Raw genomic sequence first — 14,367 nt, 5'->3', positions numbered from 1 at the left:
AATCCTAGTGGTGGGTTAGTGGTCATTACTTTCTTTAGTTTTTAATCCTAGTGGTGGGTTAGTGGTCATTACTTTCTTTAGTTTTTAATCCTAGTTGTGGGTTAGTGGTCATTACTTTCTTTAGTTTTTAATCATAGGAGTTTTTTCCTTTCCCTTAAGTATAACAGGTAGTGTTGCTGGGTATAGTAGTAATGTGTGCTAGCAGATTACTTTGAGAACTTGAAATACATAATTATGCAGTAATAATGGTTTTCATGGATTCTGCTCAGAAATGATTTATTTTTGGTGCTGGAGAGAGGGCTCAGTGGTTAAGAGCATTAGCTGCTCATCCACAGGACCCAAGTTTGGTTCCTAGCACCCACATGATGGCTAAAAACCATGTGTAACTTCAATTCCAGAAATCAGACATCCTCGTCTGGCATCCAGGGACACTGAATGCATGTGGTACACAGACATACATGCAGACAAAATAACCATAGATGTTGAAAAAAGAAAATAAAAAGAAACAGCATGTTTTCACACGTCTTTCTTAACTCCATAGAAATTTGCCTAAATAAGTTTTTAAGATTTATTCTAATAATAAACTTTTAAAATGTTGGGGGTAATTACAAAAAACAACACTAAATCAAAATTAAAACGATGGCTTTATGCCTATAGCCCCGGTCCTCAGGAGACTGAGACAGCTGCACATGTAAAGCCTTATCATAGAACAACAGAAAACCACCAAGAAAAACAAGCCACACACTCTCAAACAAGCAGGTCAGACAAGGCAGCTTCAGTCTAAAGCCTAAGGTATACCTGTATCTTCTAATATGGAGAAAACACATATTGATCCCTTGACAAATATCTGTGAAAAACAATTTTGTGACAAACTACTATCAATTGGCTTACCTGTAAAAACACTTGTGGAAAATCATTGAGGACCGACTCTAGTAACTCAAGGCCAAACGTCCGAGTCATTTCCGTCATGCCTACTAGCCAGTAAGGGGCGTCAGCGTTAACCAACTGACAGAGATCCTGCGAAAATAAACAAAAAAGTGTCATGTAATATGATAACATACACTTTTCACAATTCAGTTTATAAAACAAACAAAACCTCTTTTTCTTAAAAATTAAGCATTATTAATTCTAATTTTGACAAGTTGTACATTCAGTAGATTAGTAAACCTCTATAGAAGTGTGTAACTACAGACAACAATCAGCTACAGGCAAGTATTAGTTATTTCAATAAACCTTCAATCTTACTATGCTGCAAATGACTTAGTCATGCCAACTGATGCGAAAAGCAGGCATTTGTGTATCAGATGACATTAGGTAAACAGCAGATCTCTCACTCAGCCTTTTCTCACAGAAGGAGTGCTTGTCTCCCCTAACATACCCAGTCCTCCAGTTCTAAGTTTAGTTTTGCTTCCTTAAGGTGTGGCCCAACATTTTATCACGCTAGTTAGGCATACAGTAGATGCAGAAATCTTTTTTCAGCCTTTTAGAATTACTTTTAATATAATACTATTTTTAATTTTTTGGATTAAAATCACATCAGACATAAATTCTACATAAAACACTTGCACAGGCTATATGTGCTGAAGTACCTGGAAGAGCATGTATGCGTCTTTAGCACAGGGTCTCAGCGTGCTAACAGATCTTCTGTTACTGTTTCCTTGGATCAGCACTGGAGGCTCTATATCTGCAAACCAGGTCAGAAACTGAAGTTCAAATGCCCTTTTACAAACCATACACTATGCTTAAAATTCATCATAATATTTTACATAACCTTGGTTCCTGTTTGAAGAACCATGTCTTCAAACAAGATATACAGAACATATATATACAAAATACAATAACAATTGCTCATTTTCTTACATACACTTTAACTAGCTTATTATTTTTATTACACACTTGATTTTCCCAGTTACTTATTTTTCAGCTTTTATCACATGGTCTCTGAATCTGTATTAAATATCAAACATAAAGTTTACCACATAGTCATTTCTTCTGCCCTTTACCACACTCAAAAGGATTAACTGTTTGGTCTGCCATGGTTGCTGTCAGTCATGGGGGTATCAGCTAAGAATCAGCTAGAGCAGTTTTTCGCTGCTCAACACCTCTTTTTAACATTAGTAGGGAAGATCCCATTCTCTGGTCTGGTGACATGGTTGGTGGGCAAAGGTGCCTGATACCAAGCCTGAGGGTCTGAGTTCAATGCCCAGGATGGACATGGTGGACAATAAGGACTAATTCTCACCAGTTGTCCTCTGACCTCCACCTGTGTGCTTGTGTGTATGCATGTGAATGTGTGCACATGCTCACACACACATATACACACATACATACGAGTGTAATAATTTTTTAAAGGACACATTCTTTGTAAATTATAGCAGCTTGTTTTAAAATCAGTGTTGATTTAATAAATAGTTGAAAAATGTTCTTGGTAATTTTTTCTGTATTATTAAACTAGGAAATAGCAAATGGTATACTAGTCTTTAGAGAAATTTGGATAAAAATACTACTCCAGGAATTACATCAAAGTTATAAATAGAAGACATTTGCACTAGGAAACTGTCCTGTGCTTAATGTGACTCTGAGTATTTCCCTGACACTTACAGCTACTGAGATTGTATTTGTGCTTGACTTCAGAGTGAACTGCAGAGAAATCATGTACCAACACGAGTGGGAACATTCTAGCAAACCAACAGTGAAGAACAGCCAATCTAAACGCAAAAACTTCAATCAACAGTCAGCTCAGGAAAGACAAGGTCATTATTAGAAGATGCACGACAGCCATATTTCCCACTATCCCGTACACACACCAACTTCAAAGATACACTATGTAAAGGGAAAAGTAGCTAAGCAGTTTCAAGGCTATAGATGGTTCCACAGGTAAAGGTGCCTGTGGCCAAGCAAGCTGACCTTCACTCCGTCCCTGGGATAGAACTCAGGGAGAGCAGGCACATGGACCTCCGTGTTTGTGCTGTGCTATGCCTGCCTGCACACACCCGAACACAAATAAATAATAAAATTTATACACACATACACACACACACACACACACACACACACACACACACATACACATATACATACATACACACACAATTTTTCTTGCTTGACAAAAAAAGCCAGGTTGTTCATGACTGTAGCACCTTAAAATCTTTGCCACAGCAGGTGAAAAAATCATTTGTAATCAAAAAAGGTTCCTCCTGAAAAGTTCCTATAGTGAAAAACTATCAATTTCAGAAGTTATAGCATGTTGAACAGCAAGTATCTGTCAATTCTCTAAAAGAATGTTTCTAACTTGAGAATTTTAAATCACAAAGAAATACCTCATTATAATCAGAGTATTTAATAAAATGTGAAAGATTAACTAAAATATACCAGTAACTTTGGATAGGTGTAGGGTGTGTGTAGGCAAAGATTCACAGGAGGGTGCCTAAGTGTGGGAACTGAACTCTCTGTGGTGATCTCAACAGTGGAAAGCACAGGTGGGAGGTGCTCGCAGCAGCTCTACAACCCAATGCTCCCTCCACAGGACCTAGCACGGTGGGAGGTACTCGCAGCAGCTCTAAAACCAACTCCCTCCACAGGACCTAGCACAGATGGGAGGTGCTCACAGCAGCTCTACAACCCAATGAATGCTCCCTCCACAGGACGAGCAGGAGCTGGTCACTGCATTAGAGCACAGCCACACAGTAGAGGCCAACTATTAAAATGTAAACTAACAGATAAAAGAAACCCACAAATACTCATAGGATATATTTGCATAAAATATATGCAATATAATATTTTATTAAATTGTGAAATTATCATCCTCAATGGGGGTGGTCTATACACATGTTAAAACTTAATATGAAAAATGAAACATCTACCCAGAGTGATAAGATAGTGAATCATTTGTTTGTTTGGGTTTTTGAAACAGGATCTCTCTGTATGTAGCTCTGACTGTCCTGGAACCTGTAAGACCCACCTGCCTCTACCTCCCAAGGGCTGGGATTAAAGGCAGGTGCCACCATGGCCTGCTGAATAATTTATTTTTAAATTGTCATCAATAATGTGGTGGTTTGAATAAGAATGGCCCCTGCCGGGCAGTGGTGACACATGCCTTTAATCCCAGCACTTGGGAGGCAGAGGCAGGTGGATTTCTGAGTTTGAGGCAAGCCTGGTCTACAGAGTGAAGTTCCAGGACAGCCAGGGCTACACAGAGAAACCCTGTCTCAAAAAACAAAAACAAACAAACAAACAAACAAACAGGAATAGCCCCTATCCACTAAGGTGTTTGAATACTTGGCCATAGCGTGGGGCAGTATTAGGAGGTATGGCCTTTTTGGAGGAAGTGTGTCACTCTGGGGACAGACTCTGAGGCCTCCATGCTCAACCTATGCCAGTGTGTCACAGTCTCCTGCTGCCTGCAAATCCTCTCGGCTCCTCCAGGACCATGTCTGCTTACACACTGCCATGCTTACTGCCTTAAGATAATGGACTAAACCTGAACTGTAAGCCAGCCCAGTTAAATGTTGTCCTTTATAGGAGCTGCTGTGGCTAAGGTGTTTGAGCAATAAAACTTAAACTAAGAATTAAGTAACATGTATATGTGTATGTATGTGTTACATGTGTACACACACACACTCACACGCACACACACTCTCACACACACTCACATGCACGCACACACACACTCAAAACACTATAACTGCCATGTTTAACACTGATTGTTAACTTGACAAGTTATGGACTCACCTTCAAGGACAGGAGCACCTGAGCATGCCTGTGTGGGAGCTGCTAGGTTAAAGTGACCTGGGAAATCTGCCATAACACATGTAAGAGGGGATCCTGAACTCAGCCCCTCTCCCTCTTTCTCTTTCCTTCCTGACCACATGTGTGTGTGCAGCCACCCCTGCCACTGGATCCCCCTCGAAGGATAAACAGAGATAAACAGTCCCTTCCTCGAGCTGCTTCTGTCAGAAAATTCACCAAATTAACAAAAAAGAAAAGGTTAAACACACCTGTATCTACCACACTCACAGACATATCCGTACACATGAATGTGTGCATTTACATGTGTGTGTATGAGTTTTCAGGTATATTTGTGATCGTTCTTTAAGACTGTTCTCTTGCTGGTCTTAAACTAACGATCCTGTTGCAGCTGGGTTTACAGTGTGTGTAACAGTTAAACTGTTCTAGCTTTGGTGTCACTAGTTTATGAGGTAAAGTTAAAAGTGAATGAGAATTAGACCTTGCACATGGGAACCACTCACAACGAAAGGAGACAGCTGTCAGCCTTTACCTCTGTGCCGGTCATCTTCAGCCACCATCCTCTCAAAGACAACAGTTACGACCTGTCGGACTGTAGCAGCAGCTGTATTATTTGTAATATTGTCCTTTGTGAAGTGGAGTCGAAAACAAAGAACTATGGCCTGGAAAAAAAAAAATCCCTTAGCATGAAGTAAAACTGAAGAGCAGAATCTATCAAATGAAACTAAAGTCAAATAATTTGTTTTAATCAGACATGAAAAGTTCCACCTTTTTTATAAAACTACAAAAATCCTCAGATTTCAAAATAGTTCAATGTCAGTAAATGACATAGCTATATAAATAAGACTAGCTAAAACAGCTCAAAATACTGTTTTCCAAATATACTTCATTTAATGTATATATGGATGTGTCATGTTTTATTTTTCCAGAATGACCTGCTTTAGAAATAGCAAGTATTCATGTTTGTTATATCACTAAATACTTAGAGAAGTTCTATATAAATTGCTAAAAATATAAATAAAAGTGTACTAGTATTAGAAGAGTGCCACACTTTTCTCTTTAAAAAGCAACTTTATTATTAAGAAAACTTGTATATGCTGAGTTGTACTCCTTTAAGGCATATAATCCCATGCGTTCCTCCTCCATACAGACGCGGCCATGGAGCACGCTGCAAGATGCAGCACACAGCAGTGATGGCACACTTGTTACCCTAGTGCACTTTCTCGCATACCTCTGCACCCACTTCCTCTCCTGAACCATGGAAACTCACTTTTTTCACAACTCAGCATTTTCTACAATTTTATATAAAAGATTCATCCATTATGATTTATGTCTGGCTTCTTCCATTTAGAACTGATGCATGGAACTTGTGTTGCTGTCCTGTGTATCGATCAGCATGAGACCCCTTTCTATTACACGGTGAGATACTTCATTTCAACTAGGTAGCATACTAAAATAAATTCTATAAATACTCCTTTCTGCATGTGTGTGTGTAGGAGTGCACATGTGAGTGTCTGAGTGCAGGTGCCCACAGTGTGCACAGGTGTGTGAAGGCCAGAGCCATGCACCTTGCTTTTGAGACTGGGTCTCTCACTGGAACTTGCCTCCTAGTCTAGACTGACTGACAGTGGTCCTCAGTGTGCTAGCCAGGGTTTTTAACTTAACACAAGCTAGAGTAGCCTAGGAAGAGGAAACCTCCATTGAGGAAATGCCTCCTAAGAATGGCCTGTGGGCATGTCTGTGGGGCAGCTTCTTGATGACTGGCTGATTTGTAGGGTCTATGGGTGGCTATTTGTAGGGTCTTATATAGCCCACTGTGGGTGGGCTATATAAGAAAGCAAGCTGAGCAAGTCAGTGGACAGCACTCCTCCATGATGTTTCAGTTCCTGCCTCAAGTGGCCTTGATGATGTTCTATCACCTGAGCTCAAGCAACTCCTTTCTTCCCCAACTTACTTTTAGACACGGAGTTGATCATACCAAAAGGAACCTAATCAGGACACGGAGGGATCCTCCTGTCTGTTTCCACACTGAGCCATCAGCCAGCACATCCTTGGTCCCCACCCAGTTCTTCTTCTTTAGTATGTCAATGGTATCATTTTATACATTTTAAATATACTTATTACAAGAATAACTGGATAGCAAGAAACCAGATGGAAGTGCACACAAGCACTCCACTTAGTAGACAGGGCCTGGAAGAATGAAAGCTGCTATGCTCTAGAACACCAAGGCAGCATCCAGGAAGGGGGAATACACAGAACCACCTGAGATAGTGTGCACACTGAGACTGTAGACATCTCTCTTTTATCAACTATCATTCCTTAAAAGCACAAACATTATGAAGCAAAGTTGGCCATGGTGGCACACGACTTAATCCCAGAACTTAGGAGGCAGGAGCAAGCAAATCTCTGTGAGTTTGAGGCTAGCCTGGTCTACATAGCAAGTTCCGGGCCAACCAAGACCACATAGTGACACTTTATCTCAACAAACAAACAAACAAGTTCAAAACACTCCTAAAGGATAAACTATGAGCTGAGGACTGTATTATGTTGCTTTCTGTTCTACAGAAATATTTCATGACTTTATATTCCAAAGAGGATGGGAGAAGGGAAGAAAGTAACAACTAGCCAGGAAACCCCATGTGGTATTAAGTGCGAAAAGAAGGGGTGTGGCCACTTAAGAGACAGGCCCGAGCTGTTTGGTTTCCTAGAATGATGCATACAGGTAGCTTCAAAGCAGGAGAACTGAGGAGCAAACATGCAGAAATACTGAAGCCGACACAATGAAGGCACCATCTGCCCTTCCTGTCACATCCCTTCTGGACGCTGCTCTACAGCCTCACTTCTCTCACTCAGCATTCCTCACTAAACTCAGCGCAGCCACAGGCTGGTTAACGGATGTCCTCTCATCTGGAGGGACTAACTCACAAGGCCAACCACCACAGTAACTGTGGAGAGGTGAGCTGTGCTTCCCTCCAATGGCTCGAGGCGTCTATCTTTTAATCAGCGTATCCAAACACTACCTCAAAGCGTTTATAAACACCGATTAAATGGGTTTCTTACCTTGGAAAGTGCCTCATCATGAACTACTGTGTTGGTTGTTAGAAGAACAAGAACTGTTTGAAGTAGCTTAAGTTCTTCAAGGCTGTTTTCCATTAGCTGCCAAAGCATGTTAATTATGTTTCCAGCAGCAGTCTGTGAATCAGAAGATGGCACACAAAATCAACTCAGATCTGAGAGATGTTGGAGATTCACGGTAATACTATTTATTTTCCACCATCAAGTGAGATACAAACAAAATACTTACATTGGTGAGTAACTATCAATTCAGATAATCTACACTTTAAAATATTAGTTATATTCTGTAACTATTCTATGACACTGAAAACTTGATTCTAAAATCAGTGCCTGTAGTATGAACTCTGCCTTAGATTACAAGTAACTGACTGTAATGCAGTTCATCTTTAATGTTAGCTTCATTTTTAAGTTATTCTTTCATAAAACTGCCTCCCAGGAGAGATCAGGCACGCTTTAATCTTCCCATGAATGCTATGGACAAGACTCTTAACAAGCAATTCAGATAAAATCTTCAACCTACCTCAGACACCACTTCATGTGACATGAGTCTCTGGATGGCAGCCAAACACAACTGTGTGATCTTTGGTTCCTTGGTTCCACACCCCATCAGGAAAGGCTGCACGACTTCTGAGCTGTTCTCTTTCAATGCTTTATTCAGAAAACAGAGCAGATGGTTTACTGGATGTATTCATAGTGAGGAACGTGTGTCTACATTCTTAGAACCTATGACAATTCCTTCCATGTAAAGTAAATATCCAAATAGAAACAAGGCGTAAGAACTCAGGAGGTCGGACGCACAGCCTTTACCTCAGCTACAGGAGGCCCAGGCTCTCTCACAGGGGTGCTGGGTCATCCCATCTGCTACATGCTCTTCGAGAACGTAAACTCTTACAAGTTCAGAAATTAACATTTCTTCATGTTATACAAGAGTAAAATAAACAAGAATTCATATTACAGAGCAGAAAGTGGTTCAAATTGTATGTACGTCATGCCTTCCATAGTTCATAGGTGCCCTACATTATTTTTATATGCAGTGATTGTTTATAACACTAATTTCATCAGGAAATAAACACAATTCTTAGACAACAATAGCATTCTTCCTGTTATTACAGAAAGGGCATTTTAAATGAAGTACTAAATATACAAACTTTTATTCCTAACCTTAACTTAATTCTACCAACACTAGAAATTTTAAAGTAGTGATAATAATTAAATTCAATTGAACAATTCATTTATAACATAAAATTTAAAAATTGTTTAAAGGCAAAAATGATAAAAAAAAGTGTCGCTTTCAGAGAAACTAAATAAATAGCATGGAATTTTAAGTAAAGGGAACATTAAAGTTAGGAGTTTGATAGTTATTTTCAAGGAAATAAAACTCATTAATTAACTACATGTATATCTGAGTCAGAAAATAATTTTTCAGAAGAACTTGAAAGAAAATCATTCATAATCATGACTGAAAGTAAAGAGACCACCTTAGCCATTGTTTCCTTCTTATTGTGTTTACAGTACCAGATATGAATGGATCAGGCCCCAATTCCAACCAGAGAACAGCTGCTTTTACCCATAACACTCATGGCACTCTTGCCCAGATGGGTGGCTGTCTCATGCCTGGCAGTCTGGCCTTGTGAACTATAGGAGTCACAGGGAGGGGTGTGATATACATGTGCCATTTAGGGAAGGGCATGTCACTTTGACCATCTGTGACTCTCTGTATTCTCTTACCTACAAATTTCATCATTTCATTTTCCTTTACAGCTGGACAAAATTCCACTGTGTATTATGTACCATAATTTTATTATACATCATGGGCTCTACTGGTAAATTTAGCTCCTGCTGATGAGCTGTCAGGATGCTAAGCTAACCTCTAAATATTTGTGTTTATAACCACAGACAAATGCTACTCACTCCCAGATTCCCTATGCAGAAGACAGGAGGGAACAATGTAAGAGGAATATAGGGAGAAGGTCCGTGAAGTGTGAAATGTCATTTCTGGGCATGGCACAGCCAGTGCAGGTGAGACCACACAGCGTCTGTGGCACCTGTGGTGCAAGAGCCCACAGAAAACTGGACCTGTCAAAAGTCAAGCACAGATTAGGGAGGGGGTGCACATGTCCCCACCCTTCCCTGTTGAAGTACTGACTACTGGTGTACTCTGGGCGAGAGCCAGCAATTATTGTCCACTGGGCACCAAGTTCCAAGTCCACATTCACACACACACACAGACACACACATACACACACACACACACACACACACACACACACACACACAGGCACACGCATGTGGACGGTTTGAACAGGAACCAAAGTTAGGCGGAGAGGTAACCACAGCATATTTCACACAAGTGCGGCATAAAAGTATAAAACGAGTGTTTTCTAAATTTTGGTATTGAACATTTAAATCTACTTTCTGCCTTCCAAAGTACACACTATGGGATGATAAACTAAGACCACAACTTCCAACAATATTCTGAAGTTACTAATTTAGCACAGCTTAGAGAAGGGAATCACACTGGAAGAGAGTAACAGCACCCTAAGGGTTTCTCTCCTACACCCTGACTTTCTAGAGCATGAAAGTTTTAACTCAAACATGAAGAAAATAATTTCATAACAATATTGCAAAATTATTGAAGTAAGCAATCAAAATATGATTTTGGAACTGATATAATTCTATATATTATAGAATCATAATGGAATAAAATTAGAAATTAATAAGAGAAATCACAGAAAAGCCACAGATGTTTAGAGATCAAACAGCACATTCTTAAATGGCCAGTGGGTAATTAAAATAATCAGGAACAAAATTTTCCTGTGATCAAATGCAAATGATAGTACAAGTTATTTGAGATGCAAAAAAACAAAAAGAAAAGAAAAAAAAAAAAACCAACCACCACTACAACAACAAAGCCAGCAGTTGCAACTGGAAGTTTATAGTTATAAACGCTTACATTTTAACATCATAAAGATTTCAGATAACTGACCAATGAACTTCAGTGTCCTAGATAAACAACTGAAACCCAAAAAAAGCACATAGGAAGAAATAATGAAGATCAGAGGAGAATTTAATATAGAACCAACAAAGCAAAGAAAAACAGAAAAAAAACACTAATAAAACCAGAAAAAATGGAATATAAATACCAATGAAATCCAGAATATTATTCACGAATACTTTGAAAATACATCTTCCAATAAACTAGAAAATATTCAAGAATAATATTTGAGAAAGTATTAAGAACATATACCATAATCAAATACAGGTCATTCAAGATAGAAAGGTAATTCAACATGCATAATCAACAGGTCTCCTGGAGCACATAAGCAGGTGTAGGACGAGAGTCAGTGCTGTCTCAATAGCTACAGAAAGGCTGGGACAGGTACTAAGTGGTACTAAGTGAGGAGCAGGAGCGCGGCTCAGCACCGAGGAGGCTGTGGACGGCAGTCTTACATACGGCACTATGGAGGGAAGGATGTGCACTGTCTCTTTATACAAGGAACCAGGCCAGGATGCCCTGTCTTTCCTTTCCATTCCTTGTCAATCAATACAGTTCTCAAAATCTTAGATAGAAGAATAAACCATGAGAAAGAAAGAAAATGGATGGGCTGGTGAGATGGCTCAGTGGGTAAGAGCACCCGACTGCTCTTTCAAAGGTCCAGAGTTCAAATCCCAGCAACCACATGGTGGCTCATAACCATCCGTAACAAGATCTGACGCCCTCTTCTGGACTGTCTGAAGACAGCTACAGTGTACATATAATAAATAAATAAATAAATCTTTAAAAAAAAAAAAAAAAAAGAAAAAAAGAAAGAAAATGGATAAAACGGAAAAGAAAAAAGTCAAAATACCCTATCTGCACATGGGAGGATTTTATTCCTAAAACACGACCCTAAATATCCTCCCATAAAACTCTCAGATGTGGTAGAGAACATGCTTTGTTCTCTTCCTGCTCTTACAGACAGCGCTGGCTGTCAGGACCAGGCCCCTGGATCTCCTCCACCCCTGGCTGTCAACGTTTCTTCCAGTTACACTTAATCATGGCATTATCAGTTTGACAAGTAACACATGAACCTATTTTGACAAAGATGGTCTTCATGAGATGTCTGAACGCAACCATGATCCCGAGGAGACAACAGGGGCCAGAGAGTGCCTGTAGTCCTTTTTCAGACTTTATGATCAGACAACACTCCAAGTGTATACCCAAATAGCATTAGGTTGGTTCTGTGATATAATTCACAGCCTACATTAAGGAAGAGCTCAGTGTTGGCATGTAATATAAATTCTGGCAACAAAAGAAACAACAAAATGTTGGTTCTAGTTTTAGAAAGCATGTCATTTTAGAAGGGAAGTTTCTGGCAAGGAAGATATCCGTGAGGGAGCAGGCGAGTGAATGGGATGGAGAACGGCAGGAAGCAGAGCACAGATGGAGCACAGCTGCCATCTTTTGTTCTCCTGTGATTCTTATGAACTCTTTACTTCCAAGGACTATGTTGCATGCATCCTTTAGGGTGAAACACCTACACAACTGAAGAGATGGCTCAGCAGTTAAGAGGCTATTTCAGCTCCCAGTACCCAAACAGAGGTTCATTACTGCCTGAAACTCTAGTTCCTGGGATCCAATGCCTTCTCCTGGGGCTTCCTGTGCATCAGGCACACACATGGTACATATACTGAGATACAGGAAAAATACTCATACATATAAAATTAAAAAATACTTTTTAAAAGATATCACAAATATATATATTGATAAAACTATACTAAAACAAACAAGTAAATTGCTTTTTATGTCATAAAAGAATTCTGAAGTATATCTGCTCATTGCTATAGAGACCTTTTAGCATTAAGGCTATGTAGACAGAAAAAGATAAGGAGAACTATGAGAAGCTAACACAGTCACAGATAATGATTACATTTTTGCATGTGTACTGACACTAGTTGAAATGACACTAGCAGCCATGGTAAATATAATCACTAGGGTTTGGGCTAAGAGTTACATATAGAACTTTTAAAGATACTACAACTTGAGAAGATTTCTTGATAAGCAGAATATAACTTTTATGTTACACATGCCTTCTCGAACTTTAGTAGCTTGTAATCTAGGATAATAAATCAGTTTTAACAGAGCAGTCAAGCATCAGACTAAGGCATTTGGTTTTGAAATGGAAGCCTTTATGTGGTCATCTCTCACTCTCCGTGTGGCATGGAAGGCGGAGGGAAAGGCATGTGCGTCTGCTCAGGCTGGCATTTCCTGGCATAGCCTTTCCACTCATGTCAGTGTTCATGACAGCAGAGAGAACAAAGAGAAGCAGCCATTAAAAGAGGATGCTGAGAAAGGGGTGGGGTATAGGTTAGAGACTAATCCTGAAAGGCGACTCATCTCCCCTGGGAGCTAAGAGACCACAGTTGACTAGAAACGGTGCGAACATCATCAAAGTAGGCTTGAGGGTCTGAATCAAAGGTTCTAACTTTCACCACAACTCTTCATGGTTTCTGAACATACAGAGACATGTAAGAATAAAATATCCTGGCTCACTGGAGTGTCCTCAACTATTTGGGAACTTTGATATTTGTTATAGGACCAAATTAGTATCCCATAATCTCAAGGCTTATTAAAAAAAAAAACTTCTCAGGGAATTACAATAGTAAAATCTTTCTCAGTATTAATTGTATTATGAACTAACTAGGTAATTTAGAAACTACATCCTGACCAGTTTAAAGCTATGTAAGAGCCTTTGATTTTAAAAATGACAAGATATCTCTATATGTAGGTATCAACTGCTATAAATACATCATTAAAAAATGCTAGGACAGGGCTGGAGAGATGGCTCAGCGGTTAAGAGCACTGGCTGCTCTTCTGAGGTCCTGAGTTCAATTCCCAGCAACCACATGGTGGCTCACAACCATCAGTAAGGGGATCTGATGCTCTCTTCTGGCATGCAGATGTATATGCAACAGAGCACTCATATTAAATAAATAAAATGCTAAGACAAGTTTAAATGCTGATCTATCTCCTTAAATAAATGGTCCTAGAAAATATGTAGCTTAAAGTATAAAGATTTGTGATGTGAAATATGGCTACCTATATTACAATGGAATCAATAATGCAGCTATATATTAAAATGCCTTATTCTTTAAAATATGTATTTATTAATTATTTATAATTTTGTGTGCGGAGAGGTGTGCCTGTGCCACAGCACACATGTGGAAGTCAGAAAATAACCTGCAACCGTCTGTTCTTTCCTCTCACCATGTGGGTGTCAAAAATCGAAGGGAAGGCCTCAGGCTTGGGGCAAGCACCTTCATCCCCACAGCCATCTCAACAACTCTAAAATCTCTTTTATTTTTCTGTAAGCTTAGTTATTTCACTCTGTACACAATGCTAGAATACATAGTGATTCTTTGAAGATCTTCTATCAACTATAAGAACAATGAAAAGTATTACTGTAGAATAATTATTAATAATAATAATTTGTTATACTATCAGCAAAGGTAAATATTTTACAACAATACTCTGATTCAACTGTAATACGTCTCCATGTTCAAAAA

General features: G+C 39.3%; 1 protein-coding gene across 4 annotated transcripts in view; it reads right to left on the bottom strand.

Moving 5' to 3' along the window:
• The window catches only part of Mon2 (MON2 homolog, regulator of endosome-to-Golgi trafficking), a 76,474-nt gene that overhangs the window by 50,720 nt on the left and 11,387 nt on the right, over window positions 1-14,367 (bottom strand). For all 4 annotated transcript variants that reach the window (XM_021204364.2, XM_029542104.1, XM_021204365.2 and 1 more), the window contains exons 3-7: window positions 8,342-8,469; window positions 7,807-7,938; window positions 5,279-5,408; window positions 1,590-1,684; window positions 892-1,017 (exon numbers count right to left, since the gene is read on the bottom strand). In XM_021204364.2, the coding sequence (XP_021060023.1) occupies window positions 892-1,017; window positions 1,590-1,684; window positions 5,279-5,408; window positions 7,807-7,938; window positions 8,342-8,469 (611 nt within the window). The remainder of the gene's footprint in view (window positions 1-891; window positions 1,018-1,589; window positions 1,685-5,278; window positions 5,409-7,806; window positions 7,939-8,341; window positions 8,470-14,367) is intronic.

Source organism: Mus pahari, chromosome 9 (assembly GCF_900095145.1).
Source record: "Mus pahari chromosome 9, PAHARI_EIJ_v1.1, whole genome shotgun sequence".
Lineage (NCBI taxonomy): Eukaryota > Metazoa > Chordata > Mammalia > Rodentia > Muridae > Mus > Mus pahari.
This window is presented reverse-complemented; position numbering and strand designations above follow the sequence as displayed.